The 18931-nt window shown below is 46.5% G+C and overlaps 8 protein-coding genes across 8 annotated transcripts; 5 read left to right on the top strand and 3 right to left on the bottom strand.

Moving 5' to 3' along the window:
* Positions 1-2206: 2206 nt before the first annotated feature.
* Positions 2207-4132, bottom strand: N7478_005417 (MDR family MFS transporter; the record flags this gene model as incomplete). Its single annotated transcript, XM_056921631.1, has 5 exons — positions 2207-2514; positions 2587-3531; positions 3595-3790; positions 3879-3893; positions 3959-4132. 5 exons carry the CDS (start codon positions 4130-4132, stop codon positions 2207-2209), a joined length of 1638 nt encoding a protein of 545 aa, XP_056779668.1.
* A 1948-nt stretch (positions 4133-6080) lies between these two features.
* N7478_005416 (uncharacterized protein) lies at positions 6081-6519 on the top strand (the record flags this gene model as incomplete). Its single annotated transcript, XM_056921630.1, has 2 exons — positions 6081-6304; positions 6360-6519. 2 exons carry the CDS (start codon positions 6081-6083, stop codon positions 6517-6519), a joined length of 384 nt encoding a protein of 127 aa, XP_056779667.1.
* Positions 6520-6711: 192 nt separating this feature from the next.
* N7478_005415 (Ribosomal protein S5 domain 2-type fold subgroup) lies at positions 6712-7629 on the bottom strand (the record flags this gene model as incomplete). Its single annotated transcript, XM_056921629.1, has 1 exon — positions 6712-7629. One exon carries the CDS (start codon positions 7627-7629, stop codon positions 6712-6714), a length of 918 nt encoding a protein of 305 aa, XP_056779666.1.
* Positions 7630-7885: 256 nt separating this feature from the next.
* Positions 7886-9124, top strand: N7478_005414 (4-diphosphocytidyl-2C-methyl-D-erythritol synthase; the record flags this gene model as incomplete). The annotated part of the gene is made up of 1 exon (XM_056921628.1): positions 7886-9124. The coding sequence occupies one exon, from the start codon at positions 7886-7888 to the stop codon at positions 9122-9124; it is 1239 nt and encodes a 412-aa protein (XP_056779665.1).
* A 451-nt stretch (positions 9125-9575) lies between these two features.
* Positions 9576-11207, top strand: N7478_005413 (uncharacterized protein; the record flags this gene model as incomplete). The annotated part of the gene is made up of 1 exon (XM_056921627.1): positions 9576-11207. One exon carries the CDS (start codon positions 9576-9578, stop codon positions 11205-11207), a length of 1632 nt encoding a protein of 543 aa, XP_056779664.1.
* A 1130-nt stretch (positions 11208-12337) lies between these two features.
* Positions 12338-13142, top strand: N7478_005412 (uncharacterized protein; the record flags this gene model as incomplete). The annotated part of the gene is made up of 3 exons (XM_056921626.1): positions 12338-12616; positions 12704-12869; positions 12991-13142. The coding sequence occupies 3 exons, from the start codon at positions 12338-12340 to the stop codon at positions 13140-13142; spliced, it is 597 nt and encodes a 198-aa protein (XP_056779663.1).
* Positions 13143-13817: 675 nt separating this feature from the next.
* Positions 13818-15440, bottom strand: N7478_005411 (uncharacterized protein; the record flags this gene model as incomplete). The annotated part of the gene is made up of 1 exon (XM_056921625.1): positions 13818-15440. The coding sequence occupies one exon, from the start codon at positions 15438-15440 to the stop codon at positions 13818-13820; it is 1623 nt and encodes a 540-aa protein (XP_056779662.1).
* A 1009-nt stretch (positions 15441-16449) lies between these two features.
* N7478_005410 (flavin monoamine oxidase family protein) lies at positions 16450-18209 on the top strand (the record flags this gene model as incomplete). Its single annotated transcript, XM_056921624.1, has 2 exons — positions 16450-16756; positions 16912-18209. 2 exons carry the CDS (start codon positions 16450-16452, stop codon positions 18207-18209), a joined length of 1605 nt encoding a protein of 534 aa, XP_056779661.1.
* Between the last annotated feature and the right edge of the window lie 722 nt (positions 18210-18931).

Below are 18931 nucleotides of genomic sequence, written 5' to 3'. Positions count from 1 at the left end.
TTACTATACTTCAATTTCTGTTCAAAGCCCAAGGTCCCAACTATCTCCTGTGTTGGGGAAGAAAGGAAGTAATGTTGTCATCTCAGGATCCAATGTCCACATGTCACCAGACCCTAGGCCAAAGCTTGTTTCTATCCAAAGCCCCATATTAACTGGCTGGTATTGTGTAGTAGTTGTTTCGGGTATATTCTCCATATTGGACACCGTGGCGCTTGTTGCTGGCTGTCTACGGTTGTTTATTGGAGACCGTATCGGAACAGCCAATGGTCTTGCCTGTTTAGAAGAATCATTCCGGGTATTACAGTCCAGACAAATAGTACCGAAGTACGGCATGTCAACTTTGATACGGCCAAACTGGTTCACTTGACTTGAATCCCCTTCCAAGTTTTCAGGCAGCGTTGATAGATTACCCGTAGCAACATTTCTCAGTACATATGCGCAAGACCCTCAGTCCCCGAGTTGCTACCTTATCAGGTGTTTGACCTTCCGTCAATCTCTCTAGGCTCGCCATGAGGGTTCGAAAGAGGTCGACCGCCTGAACCAATTACATTTAGCATTAATATAACAGCAGCTGTAAATGCTTGGAAATCAAGTGACTTGCAACAAAAGCTGTTGGCAGTGAGACGGCGGATAGATGTATAGGATGTGATCATATACATTGAGGCCTCCAGACAGCTGTGCCTACTGTTCTCGTAATGTTCTCGGGCATGTGACTCTAAAAGAAGAGGAAGGTGAAGCCAAGAAACAAGTTGGTAATACCACAATTGGGCCGAAATTGATTATAGCATTTAACACGATCAAGAGACTGCCCGGAAGATATGATAGCAGAATCTTCCATGCTAGATGGAGCGTTCATCGAGAAGAGTTCAAAATTGATGTTTTGCGTCATTCGTATCATCGAGGGTGTGACTTTTCGCAAACTTTGGTTTCTCTCGATAATTGACCCAGCTATATGACAGAGGTGATTCATGGGAGATGAATCTAGCGTCTCAAGAAGATTTTGCTGGGATTCCAATGATACATCAGATATACCATGATACATACCCGGCATCAAAGAAATGTATCGATTTGCATATATAATATGATACCATGTGTGCATTGCTCGTGTATAAAATTCAGAGTCGGTGATCGTATAAGGCGAAAGTCGATGCAATCCAATAATCTGAGAGACGTTAAGGCCACGACGATATGATAGCCAGGCGCTTCTTAATTTCCCATCATTATTGTAGAATATGCCTTGCAGAACTAGGCACTCCAGGCCGTCAAGATTGCTCACTAATGTCTCATCAGAGCTGATAGACTGGGTAACAACATTGACACATTTTGCAATCAGCTCTGACGGATGGCGGCTAAGATCCAACGAGGTCATATCAAAGCCTCTTGGAAGCTGCTGAAGTGCGATAACGACCCATAGTACTGCCTTGGCGATCCTAGCTGGGTGGCTTTTCGAGAGAGCCGTCGGTGTATTTGGGAGAAGTAAGTCTTCGTAGTCGTGAAAGCATTGGGCACTTAGCAGCCACCAGGAGCTCGTCGCCTGTTCAAGATTTTTCAAACTTCTTCTTGCTCAGAATCTCGCACATTTTCAGTTTTGATAAGTCCTGACTGCGACACTCTGTTCCTCTGACCAAGCATTCACGACAGCTGTCATCGCCATCAGAGAGAAAATGACAGCCCACCTTGCGGTGCTTACCTACCTTTATATTAGTTTGGTAGGATATAAATCCTATCTCCCATCATTTCCGGCTAAATAGACGATTTAAATTCCCAGCAGCTGCGGGTTCCCTTCCTGATCTTCTTCCGAGGCGGCTGCTGGCCTTCGGGAAGGATCGGCTTTCGGGGTGATGCGCTCATGATTGTGAGATAAGGCCGGTTGGGCTACACAAGGATAGCGATGAACATTCAGAGTGGCAAAATAACGAAAGCCTTGGGAGAAAAGTTGTTTCTGGGAATACGCGACGTTTGATCGACATTTGGAGCACCTGACCGCTCGAAGGGAGCGCTGCGTGTATCCTTTTATCGCCCCCTTTATCCCGGTTCAAAGTGGAATCGGCAAGTATTTAAAGCTTGTGATTCAGGGTGTTCAGCTCGTAATTTTGATTCAAAAGGTCTATTAACAAAATTCGACAGGGAAATCCCGAGAAACAAATGAAGCGAGCTAAGGGGAAATTTGAACAGAAAGAAAACCCCTTTTTGAACAGGTTCTCAATTAAGCTGCCACGGCAGCAGTGGCTTCTCCTGAAAGCTTCATCCATCGAGCCCCCATGCAAACCACAGTAGCTATACTGGATGCGACAATCGCGACAAGGAATGTCGCCCGCAGGCCTTCCATGTATGCCGTGAGAATCAAATCCATTTGATCAGAAGAGAACACGCCACGTAATTGAGTGGCGCCTGTCATTGCGACTGTGAGGGCTTCCACGGTCGATGTTTCACTCTTCAGTTTCTTCAAAAGAACATTCACCATTGCTGACTGCCCAGCCGAGACAAAGACTGAGCCTCCAATGGTTTGCACCGCTAGTTGGATTGGTTAGCGGCAATTCACGTTGTTCGAGGGTAGGGAGTGTTTATTAAGAGGGAGTAACATACTCAAGACCATGGCAGTTACAGATGGTAAATCCTCGGGCTCAACAGAGGCCTGCGCGGTCACCACGGGAACCTGGAAGCACCATCCTATACCAATACCAGCAAGCAACTGGTACCCAATCCACTTTCCAGATCCAGTGTGAATGTCTAGTGTGTATAGTAGCCCCGAACCAATTGCCGTTAGTGCTGACCCAATGAGCAGAAATGGTAGGGGATATCCAAACTTGCTGAGTAAAACGCCAGACGCTACGGTGGCGACACTCTGAGCGAGAATCAAAGGCAAGTTTCTGATTCCACTTTGGGCGGCAGAAACACCAGAGACCACTTGGAAATATATGGGCAAGTAGTAAACAAGGACAAAGAATGACCCGGCCAATAAGTCGATGTATATCATGGTTATTACAACATTCCGTCGGAAGAGACGACCGATCATTGCTGCACGCTCTTTCTGCAATCGTTGTACAGCGACATAGGCAATTAATATCACGCCAGACCCAACCAATGTTCCAGCAACCTGGCTGTCACCCCATGATAGTGAGATTCCGCCCCACTGTAAAGCGAGAACATAGCATACTAAGGCAGAAACAAGCAGCAAGCTACCCGGTAGGTCCAGTTGTAGGATTTTCTCCTTAAGTGGTGCACCCACGAATGGGAGAGGAGGAGGTGCACGGTACCACAGTAAAAGGATACCTCCAGCTACACCACCAATGGGAAGATTGATATAAAAGCACCAGCGCCATGTTACTGCCGACGTAAATGCACCACCGACGAGTGGTCCGATGGCAGCAGCCACTCCGTAAGAGGCACCGAGTATCCCAATATACGCAGGTCGCTGTTTCGGCGGGGCCGATAAAGCTATGATGGTGAATGCGCCAGAGGAAATTCCAGCGCCTCCGAGACCGGTAATAGCGCGCCCAACAATCAGCGCAGTGCTACTAGGTGCCACACCTAGAATATGAGAAATCAGTAGATTAATCATCAAATGTAAAACTGTATTGAAGCCAAGCTTACCGCAAATCAAACTTCCGACCTCGAATAGAAAGATAGATATCAAAAATGAGATCTTCAAAGGAAAGTACTTGTACGCCTTGCCCCATGCAGCTTGAAAGCTTCCCAATGTGATGAAAAATGCCGATCCATACCAACCCTCATCTTCAATACCACCAAACTCATCTGTGATTTTTGGGATCGCAGTTGCGACAATTGTCTGTAGTAAAGCTTATTGTTAGCTTTCATGCCGGGCAGATTAGCTGCTACTTCATTGGCATTAGACCTCGATGCTGGGAATTTCTCACCATATCCAATGAAACCTATTTAAAAATGATCGTCAGTATCAGCATATCAATAAGTTACCAGTCCAGGAGATTACTCGTACCAGAAACATGCTCATTGCCAAAGCTGTGACAGTCATAAGTAAAGTGAAGTTGCTAGGGCTGCTATTATTGGGCAAAGCTTGATCACTGGGAGTCACTAGATCATCCTTGGCTTTTGTATAATCTTTTTGCGATTTTGCCCATTTTGAGACATTATCCTCCAGCTTTTCAGCCATTGAAGATGAGGTTTCTGATGGTGCTGAGCGGTCGCTTTCTAGTGGTGGTGTTTTGGAATGCACCCGGAAGTCTAAATCAACAATATCCCATGAATTATATAATCGAATAAAGATTCCTCTGTTCGTATGTTCGAAGCAGGCATCGTGGTGTTATAAATCTTTTGAAAAAGGAGCTTGCCCATTGATGGCTTGAGCAAGGTCCAAATATTCCGCCGGCTCGTCGGAGGTGATTTTGACGATGTTGACTTTTTACTCCGCCGACTCGGCGGACTTCAAATGACCGAACTCACATTGAATTTGCCACAATAAGAGGAGCCTATGTCAAACAGGTTTGACTCACACCTTTCACCTAACTTGCTATTTAGCAATCCCAGGCCCTTTTGGGCGGTCTTTCAACGGCTCGTGAAGGTTTGTTGTAATTCTCTTCAAGGCATTTGGCCAGCCCTTTAACTTTTAGGGATTTTTTTAATCCTTTATCTCACCTCTCCGCCCAATACACAACCCTACCCCAGAATTCAAAAGAAAAGTTTTGAGGAAAATCCAGTTCAAAAATGGTTGGAAAACAGCTAGAAAGTCTATCAATATAGATACCTCTTCTTGTAAACTGAACATAATAGATGGATAGAGGGGTCTTTTAGTGTCCATAGACTGGAGGTAGCACAGCTTTGAACTTGAGATAGTATAACTTTCCCAACTTGAATTGAATCTGATCGTTTCAAGTTCAAGTTGGCCACATCACCACAGGAGCATCAATCTGGCTAAATCGGCCCTAGAAATATTATTATATCTTGAACCTTTGTAGAGTTATGACATCAAACTACAAGACAAGCTTCTCCTCAACCCAATGTTGTTAGACTCGACAACAACACAAAGGCGTTCTGGTTAGGTGATCCCGAGGCAGAGAAAATGGTTATCTACATACCTGGAGGAGCCTACTGCATCCCCGCACTACCTATCCATTTTGAGTTTGTCGATGCCCTTCAACGCAATCTCGAAGGCATGGCCAGAACATTGGCATAATTATTTTCTCCTATGATCTAGTACCTCGTTGCAAATGGCCACGGAAACTGGAAGAGGCAGTGATTTTTCTTCGCTGTGCAATAGAAATGCTGGGTAAACGACCTTCCAATATCATCCTTCAAGGCGACTCGGCCGGTGCTCATCTTGGGCTTGCTTTACTTTCGCATCTTGCACGGCCCCATCCACAGAGCTCTGTACCAAAACTTTCCTTGGGGGGGGGATATTCGGGGATTACTTCTGTTATCACCATGGATCGACTTTAGAACTGACTGAGAGAGCTTTCATACCAATGGCAATAAGGATTTTCTTTCCATCCGATGTTTTGGTGAATGGAGTTGCTCGGGACTTTCGCACTCAGCTTATTTGGACTTTGCTTTGAAACTTCCTCCGGGTTCTCAGTTCGACGCCATAGCGACTTGGTTGAACTAGACATTTTCAGCATAGAAACACTATTCTCCTTTCCAATGCGCAATGTTTCTTGCGAAATAGATTTCAATTTCGATCACGTCTCGGTTCGTCTTTTCGTCTTACAACATCATGGATTCATGATGTCCAATCTCAAAAAGCCATACCTTGTACTTAGAGTTGATGGGCATCATGAGTGGGTCTATGAATACAAGAAATTTTATTTTAAAAGCACAAGACGACTGTAAAAAGTATTATCGCCGACTGTTTCAATCGGCGATTGCTTCTCATTCAGGATGATCGAAGCACCCATTTCTACTCGGTTATCGCATCATGGCCAATACTATACTTTGATTGGCCGGTCGCAGAGCGGGGCCGTACATAGCGTTGATAGACACTGGCACTTCCCAAAACTTTGCGACATTTAAAACACAAACTCTTTCTAAACCACATCTCTTTTCAGTGATTACTTTCTTGCCAAAATCAACTACAGTCAAGTATCCGAAGGGTAAAAAAAAGCAAAATGCCAGTCATCAGAGACTTTACCCTCCCAGCCAACGTCGGGCTCCTCGAGTTACCCGAAGGCCCAAACGCAAAGTTTTACGTGGCTTTCTATTCAGGAAATGATGCCACCACCAAGCAGCCATGGTGCCCCGATGTCCGTGCCGCTATTCCTCATATCGAGGCTGCCTTTTCCGCACAGGATGCCCCAACAGTGGCCATTGTTTCAGTTGGCGAGAAACCCGAGTAAGTATCCACGTGCTCTACACCGAGGAAAATTCAATATTGACATGCTTCACAGATGGAAAGACCCCAAGAATGCCTACCGCACCACTTGGAATGTCCAAAATATTCCAGCTTTGTTGCGGGTGGAGCGTGTCGATGGGAAGGTTTCGCAGACAGGGAAATTAGTCGAGGGCGAGATTACAGACCAGGCTAAGCTTGCTGCTTTCCTTGCTTGATTGAAGAAGATGCAGATGAAGATTCAAGATATGCATAGCCAATTTTCATGAACTCTATGACTAAAATTATTCCTTATTATTGCTTTTCTTGTCTAAATATGAAAATATTCCAAGAATTTTCGACATTCCCCGATCGCAATTGGATGGTATTACGATGTAGCGTGACAAGAGTCAACAATGATCTTCGAATCATCACAGAACTCTAACTCCTTCTACAGGACCTGAAGCTATAACAACTTTCCTGAATATTCCTTCTTCCTGCATGCTCTCTTTCAAATGTCTTGCATGCTCCTCATCTTTGGCTAAAAAGGCACACGTTGATCCCGAACCACACATTAAGGATGCATGTGCCCCGGCCGACTTCCCAAGTTCAAGTGCAACGGAAATATCAGGTAAGATTTTCGTGGAAGGTACCTCCAGATCATTTGCAAGAGCAGACAGCAAGGATTCAGGCGATGTAGTTCCCCATGAAGTCTCAAGGCAATCCTTCCGCCTGGTGAGATAGGCTTCCTCGCTATCTGACACCTTGTCGAACTCCTGAAAGACTGCTTTCGTTGATAAACCTCGCCGGGGAACCCCCAGAACCCAGGTCCATTTATAATCTGAAGTCTCCAGCTTGATAAGAGGTTGTTTATGACCCAGTCCTATTGCCATCATACCAATGATAAAAAATGGCACATCTTCCCCAATATGAGCCCCCAAAGTCATAAGTTCATCTGCGCCGAGCTTCGAGTCCCATAATATGTTGCAACCGACTAGCGCGGCTGCTGCGTCCGCACTTCCACCCCCAAGGCCGGCTTCGGAGGGAATATTTTTGACTAGTTCGAAATGTAAATGAGGTTCAATGCCCAGATGCGAGCCAAGGAGTGCTGCTGCTTTGATGACCAGGTTCCGCTGATCGCGTGGCACTCGGTCGCTGTCCATGCCACTGACATTCATAGTGGGGCCATGAGGATTTTGTGAAATCGTGAGAATATCATATAGCGAAATCGCTTGATATGCTAAGGTGATATCATGGTATCCATCTTGCCGAGGCGGCCCAACGCGAAGCTGAGGGTTGATTTTTGCTGGAACTTGCAAGGTAACTTGAAGCGGGGGTGAGCTTGTCATGATTATGGACGAAGTTTTTTGCCCTGGGTGAAGAATTGTTTTCATGAGTTAAAGTAGCTGGTACAGAATAAACACAGTGAGGAAGCAAATTGAATTGAGGCACGCGACAGGAGCAGGTCCAGAATGGACGAATTGCCACGGATCGCGCCGATCGTGACGAACCTGCAGATCGTGGAGGGGCAGATCGCGTTATCAGTCCCGCGTGGACACATAAATGTCGCACACTCTGACTTTTGCTTATCCACAACTTGTAGCCATGGACGACAAGCAAACGAAACCCACGGTCGGCGTTGTCATTCCAGCTGCTGGCCGAGGCACACGAGCTGGTCAAGGTTGTCAAAAAGCATATCGCCGGATCGAAGGCGACACAGTGATCAATCGTACTCTAAAACTGTTTCGGTCATGGAATGCGACTTGTCCCATTGTGATTGTATACCATGCCGATGATGGGAATGTGCTCGAAGCATCGATAGACCGAGATAGCAACATCTATACTACAACAGGAGGCGCCGAGAGGGGAGCGTCGGTACTCGAGGGTCTCCGTTTTCTATCTACAGTCAAAGACTACCCTTCGCATGTTTTCATTCATGACGCTGCAAGGCCATTCGCCACACATAAACTGCTCAACACGGTTCTGAATGCAATAACGAATGATCCCTCAGTCGGTGTCATTCCCGGCGTTGCTGTTGCAGATACTCTCAAAAAGACAACCCCCGATGGTTTCATCACAGAAACCGTACCTCGCGATAACATCTTTCGAGTGCAAACACCCCAAGCATTCGAACTAGATACTATTTTGGCCGCTCATGAAAAAGCCGCCCTTTCAGGCCTGAGCTATACTGATGATGCCTCTTTATTCCAGCAGCTCGGCATTCCTACTCGAGTCGTCCCAGGCGAAGCCAAAAACATAAAATTGACCTATGCCGAGGATTTCGAGGATGCTAAACAGTTAGTTCGGTCGAACAATCAATCTACGATTTCAAATCCTATGACAGTTCCCGATGTTCGAGTCGGTCATGGCTACGATACCCACCGCTTAGTACCGGGAGACACAATAACACTTTGCGGTGTGAAAATACCCCACAAAACAACATTGCTTGGGCACTCTGATGCCGATGTGGGCTTGCATGCCCTTACCAATGCATTCCTGGGTACCATCGCCTCCAATGACATCGGTAGCCACTTTTCAGACAAGGATCCCAAATGGAGAGGCGCGTCATCGGACAAATTTCTACGCCATGCTGCTCAGCTTGTAGCTGAGGCCGGAGGCATTATTACCCATTGTGACTTGAGCTTTGTGTGCGAAGCTCCGCGAATTAGCGTTCATCGGGATGCGATGCGGGTTTCTGTTGCTAGGATTGTGGGGTTGGACCAGAGTCGCGTATCTGTGAAAGCGGGCACAAATGAGAAAATGGGATCCGTGGGACGCGAAGAGGGTATTGTGGCGTTCGCGACAGCTACTGCTGTTTTTCCGAACCAAATCCCACTATCGTAATCGGGGGATTTTTCTTTCTGAAATTGACTGGGCTTCATTCAGTCAATCATGTATATGATATGGATCCATGTTTTTACGTCAGTAGCAAATAAGCATTTATCTGCATCCTTCAAAAACAAACACCTTCGTCGGGACGGCAATTCATGAGTTTTGTTGTGCTTCGCCTGTGTTGTGCCCGAGCTGTATCCACTACGGTCCACTTTCCTGCCTAATCGGACAAAAGTGGTATATTTCATTGGCTGAATAGGAAAATGAACTGGTTCTTCAGCTGGCCACACTTGCTGGGCCTTTGTACTAAAGTAGATATAGATCAGCCGATCGTGCAGAATCGTGACGGGTGTTCAGGAGGGGTTCAGATCAGATCTGGGTTTCGGCAGGTTAGCACACGACAGCTACAATACGGTTTCTACCCCTCGATAAACAAAAAAAAAAAAGCCCCAATATTATCCAAATGAGAATCTGTGTCTTCCAGTCTTGCTTTGAGGAGCTCCAAGCTTCTGTTGGCGAAGCGCAGGAATTATGCATGAACCCAGGCGTGTTTACAACGCAGCATGCAGTCACCCACAAGACTGTCCATAAAAATACGGCCAAGGAACAAATAGATGAAGCTGTTAAGGAGGGATACGACTTCTATCTGAACTTTATGTGGGGGACACATGATGATTCGTTAGCAGGTGTAGATGCTATTCGATATCTCGAGTCTCTCAACCTCCCATTTGCCGGTGTCCAAAGCTCGGAAAGAGCCCAATCAAAATGGGACTTCTTTGCCCAGGCCAAGGCTGCAGGGAGTCCACTTATACCAGGTACTGAGATTTTTCCACTGTTTGTGAAGCCCGCGTCAAGTTATGGAAGCATGTTCATAGATGAACACTCTTTGTGTCGGAATAAACAGGGGCTTGAGCAGTGTATCCTAAGGCTTAACAAACTTATGCGTCCGGTTCGGCTCCAACGAGCCCAGGCATTGGGTCATACAGACCCGGAGCAGTACGCGGATTCCCGGGAAGAAGAAGGCCAAGACAGCACAGATATTGTCGTCCAGGAGTTCATTGCTGGAGAGGAATACTCCGTTGTCGTGATTGCGATGGGCGAGACCCCATTTCCACTTATCCCACAGCGCGCCAAGTATAAACAAGTTGGAGACTCTGCGCGTATTCTCACATTAGAGTTGAAGTTTGACGCCGAATCAGGGTATGAGTTGTTACATGAAGATGAGGATCCGGCTCTATGGAAACACTTGCAGGACACGGCAATTGAAGCTTTTACAACTAAGAAAATGTACACAAATTACATGGGCTGCGATGTCGACATGCGGATTGGGCAAGATGGAAGAGCCTATGTAATTGAAGTCGATCCTCTTCCTGTGTTTTTCTACCCCACGGGATCCCAGCTCGAAGATACAGATGTCAAACATGGATTTCCTGGGTCATACCGAGCTGTTGTCAACACTTACATCACAAATTACTTCCTTGAGAATTCAGCCCTTGGAGAGGCACGTTCAGGTGAGTTAGCGGCATTATTTGATCAAATGCCACTGAAAGCCAGGCTTGTCCAGGAAATTATGGACATCTCTACGATCGCACCATACAACGGCACGGCGATTGATCTTGGATGCGGAACCGGAAGTGGTGGATTATCGCTTAAGTCCAATCCGAGGAATCAAATTACGCATCTTGTTGGTGTTGATATTTCAAAAACATCGCTGGATGCCCATACCTCCGAGACGGGGTATAATCAGTTGGTTCAAAACAGGATGGAGCGATTCTTGGCCAAGCAGACAGTCATGGTGGATCATATTTTCTGTGTTTCAGCATTGGAATTCCTATCAGTGGAGGAGCTGGACTTTGTCCTCGCTCGCTGCTTCCAGCTGGCCAGATGTTCTGTGACCCTGATACTCAAGAGCTCTGGGTCGTTGGAGCGCTTCCAATCTTATATCATCGATCACTCTCAGAACATCAGAACCTTTCAGGTCCAGCAAGGATGGTCATTAGAGACTCCAAGGATGTCCGGTCTTTGCTCTGAAGATCACCATACGTGTTTCTTTTTCCGGCGAGACATGAAAATATTTGGGGACTCATCTTCATAGCTTTTAGAACTACGAGGAACCAAGCTAGAAAGTTGGATTGGAAGATTGGAAACACTCATGCGTTTTTTACATGATAGATAACGACTTAATCAATGATACTATTCAAGCAAAAAAACAAAACAAAACAAAACAAAACTACCCATTACTAGTGAATTTAAATTTTATTATAGTGATATAAATTTCAACATCATGGATTTTAAATGTTTAAACAGTGTTCTCGGGGGAAATCATTTGGTCCAGAGTGTTATACATTAATATTGGAACGGACAAATGAGTTACTAAGGGTTCTAGCCCTGGACCTCTTACGTGAGGTATACGAACTATGGTTGATATAAAGTATATAAATACTTGGAAGTAGTAGTCTTCCAAGGATTAGTTTCTGTATAACTTTACGAAAGAACTTTATTCAATATCAACCCTTTTTATCTGCCTGACTCTTATCATCTTACGGAAGATAGTCAAGTTATTAAGTTCATATCCAATATCCATACCAAAACAACATCTTGTAAAGCTGCTAACTTCACTCCTCCCGCCCAAGAGGACTGCCTATACTAAGTAGAATATGATTATCATACAGCTGATATATGTAGGGATTGTGACCGATCGAAACTGGCTCACCGACCTTTGCGAGACTACGAAGAACCAGTGATTCACTATGGACTAATCGCATCCGCAAACTAGGTGGTGAAAGATAGCAGAAGGCGAGACCAACTGGCGTAGGACTTGGGGGTATACTGTGTGGAGATAGAAGCGGCAGGGTTGATGAATGACTTTCTATGTGTGGTTATTCGAGGCATCCGTGACTATTCTGGGTCGGAAATGCATCGTGGCCGCGACGCCGTGAGACAATTACATGACTCGTTTCATGTTTATCGATCTGGCAAAAAGCATCAATGCCTGATTGATCTACCACTTTGGGAGAATTTGCAGAAATTTAGATCCCGGAACCCTATCAACAGACTTTCACCAGAGTTAATGGCTTTTTCGCTCCATCGTGTGTTTCTGGGGCTTGATTACCTCCACAATGAGTGTGCGGTTATTCATACTGGTAATATGTTAAGAAATGCAGATGATGGTTGATCTCTGGTTAACGTATGACAGACATCAAGGAGGAGAATATATTGATAGGAATGGCCGATGATGACCCAATATTTCGACAAATCGAGGAAGGGGAACTTCAAACCCCCTCCGTAAGGAAGGAAGGAGAAGGAGGAGGAGTCATTTACCTCACACGAGACTTGGAACAACCGCGAAAACCGGGCTTGCCTGTTCTTTGTGACCTCAGCGCTGCCGTCAGTGGCGACGGGCCACGTACAGAACACGCCCAGCCAGACATCTACCGCTCACCAGAAGTAGTTCTGCAAGTTCTATGGAGTTACGAAGTAGATATTTGGAACGTAGGCTGCATGGTAAGATCTCAAACAAGCATGTCCACCCGTCAAAAAGAAAAGGAAATAAATCAGTGCAGAGTACTTAACTCGATCTGTCTTATCTAGATCTGGGGCATGTTCCAAGGGACTCCCCTATTCAGCGGGAAAGACCCCGCAACTCAAACCTATCGAAGCGCCGTGCATCTAGCGGAGATGATAAGGCTTCTTGGGCCTCCACCCCAGGATCTCCTTGCACGCGGACGACTCAGCCGCGAATTATTTTCTTCAGATGGTAAGTCCATCCCTGGTCTTCTACGTAGCGGATTTGATTCATCCGGCGCTAATGTACGGGCTTGTTTTAGGCTTGTTTTGTTCCGAACTGCCGGGGCAAGATCTAAGTCTTGTGCCAATAGAGAAGCGGGAAAGTATACTGCAGGGTGAGGAGAAAGAGGAGTTTCTCCGCATGATGCACAGAATGTTGCAGTGGGAGCCGGAAAAGCGGGCCACGGCAAAGGAATTGGCAGATGATGCTTGGATTCGTCGATATACGAAACATACTACCTAGTTCGAGGTAGAGATCAGCCCTATGTCGGAGTAACTGCGGGGAAATCTTGTGCGTATGCAGTTCCCTCCCGCGTTGGGGTCGGGATTGATCCTTTAGATTGAGAAGATAAGGCATGCATGCATGTAAATACCGTTCTCACGGACTATGCCTAGATAGTAATGTACAGGCGAGGAAATGCGGAGATGTTGAGCTAGGAGATAAGATTCAAGCCTTCGGCAAAATGGTTAGCGTTGGCTTGTCAGTCTTCTTGAACTATATCATTCTATTTGCTCCACTGATAGATTGCCGGCTCACTAACTTAAAGTGGACATTCCGGCCGACACTCCGGGAGATGTCAGCTGATAGCTAGTCTAGTTGGGAATTTTGAGTTTCAGATTCATTTGAGGCGCGGGAATTGAATAGATGAAATTAAAGCAAGGCAATAAAATGGGTATTTGGAAAAGAATCCAATCAAAAAGAAGATACAGATGCGGCGCAAAACAAGATGCAATATGCAAGATGAAATGCTTATCAACAAAATCGGGACAATTGAAAAAACAAAAAAAGAATTGAAACCAAATCAGCGCAAGGGTGTGCTTGTTTACAGTATGCGCGATAAGGAAGCGAGATTAAAATGACGCCGATCGCTAAGTAGCCGAGATAGCCCAAAGTGATCCTGCGCATTTCCACATCTTCTTACAAGTGACCATCGCGAAGACGGAGAAAGTTCTCGTATCGCTTCTGGGTGGATCTCCGGGCCTTCTTTCCCCAGTAGATCATAGGTGCCGTAGTCATGAGGGACGCCCAGCTGAGAACGCCGAGGGCGATAAAGACCTGAGACAGGGTCTGTGCGTCCAGCCAGTACTGCGCAGAGAAGGTAAAAATACATCCGATCGTATTATTGATGACGGAGACTCCGACCATACCCTCCAGAACCATGTCTGGGTAAGCATCCTGAAGATAGGCCATGCTGAGGTCACCTGCGCAGCCCCAGCCAAAACCAATGAATCCCAGTCCCAGATACGGCAACGGCCAGTCCCATCCTTTGTCAGAACCGATACCGAACAGCATCAAACCGGCCGGTCCAATGAATGCCACGGGGAAAAGAAGCCAGAGACGCTGCTCGGCTTCGAAAATGCCATGGTTTCGCTTGGCCATCCACGTGACGAAGAAATCAGAAAACCATCCACCGTAGATACAGCCAATGCATGCGCCAATCAAAGTAGGTACGTTCATAATGCCTACTGCAGCATCGGTGTAGAACCAGGGGGCCTCGTAGTAGTTATCCTCTTCCACAGTGAGGTAGAAGGTCAGCCAAGCATCTTGGGCGCCCCACTGCAATCCTGAGTAGAGCACTGCAGGGAAACTGAAAATGCGTAGGGTATACCACATGCGCAGGAAATACTGCTTGAAGCCAGTACCGATCAGAGTGGGAGCCGGGGTAATCAAGGCAATGCGCTGCCAATAAGTTTTTCCTTTCTTCTGACCACTTTCCTCATCGGTCAAAGATGTAGAGTTAACCAGAACGGGTCCGGTGTTGTCTTGACTGTTCGACTTCTCCTCCGAGCGATTTTCACTGGAGTGCTGTGCGTCTTGGGGGCGTACGTCCAGCCCTTGTAAGACACTTTTGCGATCGAAGTATGTCTCTTCCAGTCCAAAATAGAATAAAATGAACATGGCGCCGGAAATGATGACTGCAAGCCAGCCAACCCATCTCCAGCCAAGATTGTCGTCATCAGTAATGAAACCTGCGACCAGAGGGCCCATAAAAGTACCAATACTCGTGGCCAAGATATAGAAACCCAGAACCAGTCCTCGATGATGCTGAAAGAAGATATCCGACAGGGATTGTTGGGCGAGGGCTTCCGCACAGGATTCGGATGCACCGACGAACAACTGGTTCCAAATATTATCCTCCACCCCTTGAACGCGGGCGAACCAGATGGAGCCGATCATGGAAAACAGTATACATAGTAGGTAGGAGATGCGGCGCCCGTACAAAAAGGGGGCAGGACTCAAGAGAAGAGTACAATATCCAATGCCGACAAACAAGACACCAGCAGCAACATTGATGGCATCCCAAGAAATGCCCAATTCAGCATTCATGCCATTGCCCGCAGTACCAGCATCATTCGAGGTAGCCGCGGTGAATGCCACGATCAGCAGGATCAAGAATGCATGCCAGTACCTGCGCCACGCGCTCCAGTTCAGTGGATCATCGGGGGAATTGGTTGGAGTCGGAATCAACGTGATCTCCCCGTTCTCGGCGGGGAAGATAGTTTCAGTTCCATTCAGCGGATGTTCTTCTTCCTGTTCCATTATTATGTTTGGATTTGAATTTGACCGGTCGATTGGACCGTTTATGCCCGAAGACGGCCATGTCGGTGAATTTATTCCCACGGTGTTGTCGTTCATCGGAATCCTGGGCTTGATGTACGCGTTGATACGCGAACAAAAAATAAAAAATAAAAAAAACCGTTTCTATATTTTTGCTCAGAGCTTGCAAAGATAAGACAGAAGCCAAAGCTTCTGTCAATTCCGCAAGGACCTGCTTAAAAGAATAGATAGCACGACTAAGACGTGCTCATGCGGGGGAGATATGATGGAGATAGGAGAGAGAGAAAAATCTGATCCCAGTTGAGAGAGAGAGAGGGGGGCCGAAAGATTAGCGTGATGGCAGCGCACCGTTATCGCTAAATTATTTTAATTATTTTAATTATCGATTTTGCGGGACTTTTTCCTCTTTCTCGTCATTCTCGTCATTTTCGCCCTTCTCACCCATATAATTTAACGGGGTAGGGGCTTTTTTAGGACAAATCGCGCGTCAGAGGAAGGAAAAAAAAAGTGGATATAGGTTGGTTTGTTCCAAGAATGCCTTCACTAAGAATAAGCTAAGCATCGTGGTCCAGCAGGTCATGGCCACTGAGATGCATGGAAGATAAGTGGATTCTATTGCCGAGTGGATACAGCCGAAACAAAGTCTGATTTTTATTCGATTTTCATTTTCTGCCTGATCTGGTTCCTATTGAATTATATTATATTATATTTTATTATAATTTTGAATATTTTTATTTTATTTTATTTTATTTCCCACGCCCTACCACTATCCACTACTGATTGGATCTTCCTATATCGGCTCATATCGCCACCAACTGGTCCCCCCCCCCCCCCCCCTCTAACACCTATTTAGCCCCTCATCTCACCCAATCATTTTTTCCTCTCTCTCTCTTTCTCTCTCTATCAAACTTTCTTATCGGTCCAAACCTCCTATATTTATATTTTTGACTTCGTTGCTTTTAGCAACCGAATGTCCACTTGTCAACTCAGAATGGCCCAAGCATTTCATCTATCTTCTTCTCTCCCGGGCAGTAGTCCCTTAAAACCAAGTAATTGTGGCTCCGACCTGGCTGCGCGCCTCCAGGTTGCGACTCTCATTGAGTCTGCGCCCGACGAGGCATCACGCACAGCAAGGTCGGAGTCCAAGAAGGTGATTGTGGTGGGGGCTGGTATTTCCGGTCTGCGTGCCGCTGCGGTTTTGCAGCGTCATGGTTGTGAGGTCGTGGTCCTGGAAGGTCGCGATCGCATTGGTGGAAGAATCCTGACGAGCCGCAACGGAGATCATGTTCGAGATATTGGTAGGAACTCCAACATTACAAAGCTAAATGCGTGGGGAAAATAATTACCAAGCCAGTGGTGATTTTTTTTTTCAATTTCATTCCTGTGAAGTGGTGGTCTTTTTTTCCTCCCTTTGGTCCTTTGAAGTTGTCTTTTTCGCTGACCGGTCGCTTAGGTGCCGCTTGGATGCACGAAACTTCTCAGAACGAACTGGTGAAGCTCATCCCCAGACTAGCCATTCCCTACTATTACGATGATGGCGCACCTCTTTATTTCACCAGAGAGGGCCGCGCCGGTTCCCAATTTAAAGCAAAGAAGGTGGCCGACGAATTCGCCGATTACTGCGAGTGGTACTACGAAACTCACCCCGATGCCGAGGATCGCCCCGTCGACGAATTTGTGAAGGAATTTGTACTCGAACATCAACTCATTACCGACGATGAGCGCCATTGGGCGCCGCAGGCCGTGCGCGAGGTGGAACTGTGGCTCGGAACCAGTACGAAGGAGGCCTCTTCCAAACACTTGTCCTACTTCATCACCGAGCGTAACCTGTACATGAAGGGCGGATATGACCGAATTGTCAACTGGACCGCCGAATCCCTGCGCGAGGATCCCAACACCATTAAACTCAACCACACCGTCGAACATGTCGAGTGGAACGAACAGGGCGACCAGCCCTTGTGTATCCGCTACAAGAATGCGGAAACCGGAGTGAATGGATCCATGGAGGCCGATGCCGTGGTGATGACTTGCCCGCTGGGTGTCTACCATCACAACCTCATTAATTTCAACCCGCCATTACCGGGTGATATCCAAGAGGCCATGTCCTTGTTCAGTTACGGAGCCCTGGGCAAAGTCTTTTTTGAATTTACCGATGTGTTCTGGTCGAAAGACAACGACCAGTTCATTTTTTACCCTTCCCCACCTGAAGAAGACATGGAGTCTTCGTCCGGATCGTCGGTCGAGTCTACTACCAGCATGACGATCAAAGAAAAGGACAACATTTTAAATTACGCTACTGTCACAATCAATCTATGGATTATGACTGGTGGCAAGGAGCTCTGTGTGCAGGTCGCCGAGCCCCTGACCCAACGCATTGAAGCAATGAAGGACTCCAAACAGATTTATCAGTTCTTCGAGCCTCTCTTTAAACTGCTCCGAACTGAGCCATACAAAGCACTGCCTCGCCTAGTCAGTGTTGAAACTACACACTGGACTCAGGATCCTCTGGCAGGTTATGGCTCTTACTCTGCAGACAAGGTTGGAGATAATCCAGATCTGTTCATTGAGGCCCTGGAAAACCACAAGGGAAGCCCCTTGCAGTTTGCAGGTGAGCACTGCACCATGGTTGCCAATGGCTGTGTGCATGGCGCGTATAAGACGGGTGAAACCGCTGCGTCAAACTTACTCAATAGATTTGGTATTCCGTATGATGGGCATGACGCTGTCCATGACGCTGTCAAAGCTAAGTAAGTCTACTTTTTGGGCTTAAGCAGCTGGAGGTGATTTGAAAAGAGTCACTTGGCTGGTCCCAGTAGTATTCAACATCATGGCTGGAACAGTATAGCCGCATCGCCCTTGTGCACTGCATTTCTTTCCCCCCTTTTCATCATATTTACATAGCCCATTGCGTATTTCTCACAATATAACCACAAGCATTTAACTATCATGGACGAGTCTGAAGCGGCGGGTGATAAACGCATAAGCCTGGAAGGATATACACAACGCATGTTACACATGGAATCAACAGGTATGTACCCATATCGACCAAGACCATCATTTGTAGCTTTTCGATTTAGAGCAATGCAATTACAAGACATGTCCACCTTGGATGGTTGATCTTCATCAACTTGAGCTACCGCCCTTTTCTCAACTCATCACTACTAGTAGTACTAGTGGTTCTCCAGAGCCAAATTATAGCAACCCTATGATGAAGATAGAATAAACTATGGAGAATGGCCAATATTTACGTTGCACAGACAACCTCTAAGGCTTGGAACATTGCTTTCCTGCTGAACCACATGCCAGTGTAGCCAAGTTAGGTTCTTGCTTACAGAGGATACTAAGACTCGGGTCTCCAGGGAGCACAAGTTTATCACCCTGCACCCTGCGAGCGCGGCCGATGGGATGTCAGTTGGACCTGATTGGATATAGGTCGATCATCAATTTACCAGCCTAGTACAAAATATTGTTCG

This window comes from Penicillium angulare, assembly GCF_028827245.1.
Source record: "Penicillium angulare strain IBT 27051 chromosome Unknown utg000004l_segment0_segment0, whole genome shotgun sequence".
NCBI classification, from domain to species: Eukaryota; Fungi; Ascomycota; class Eurotiomycetes; order Eurotiales; family Aspergillaceae; genus Penicillium; species Penicillium angulare.
Note: the sequence above shows the minus strand (reverse complement) of the source record. Positions and strands in the feature narration are given on the sequence as shown.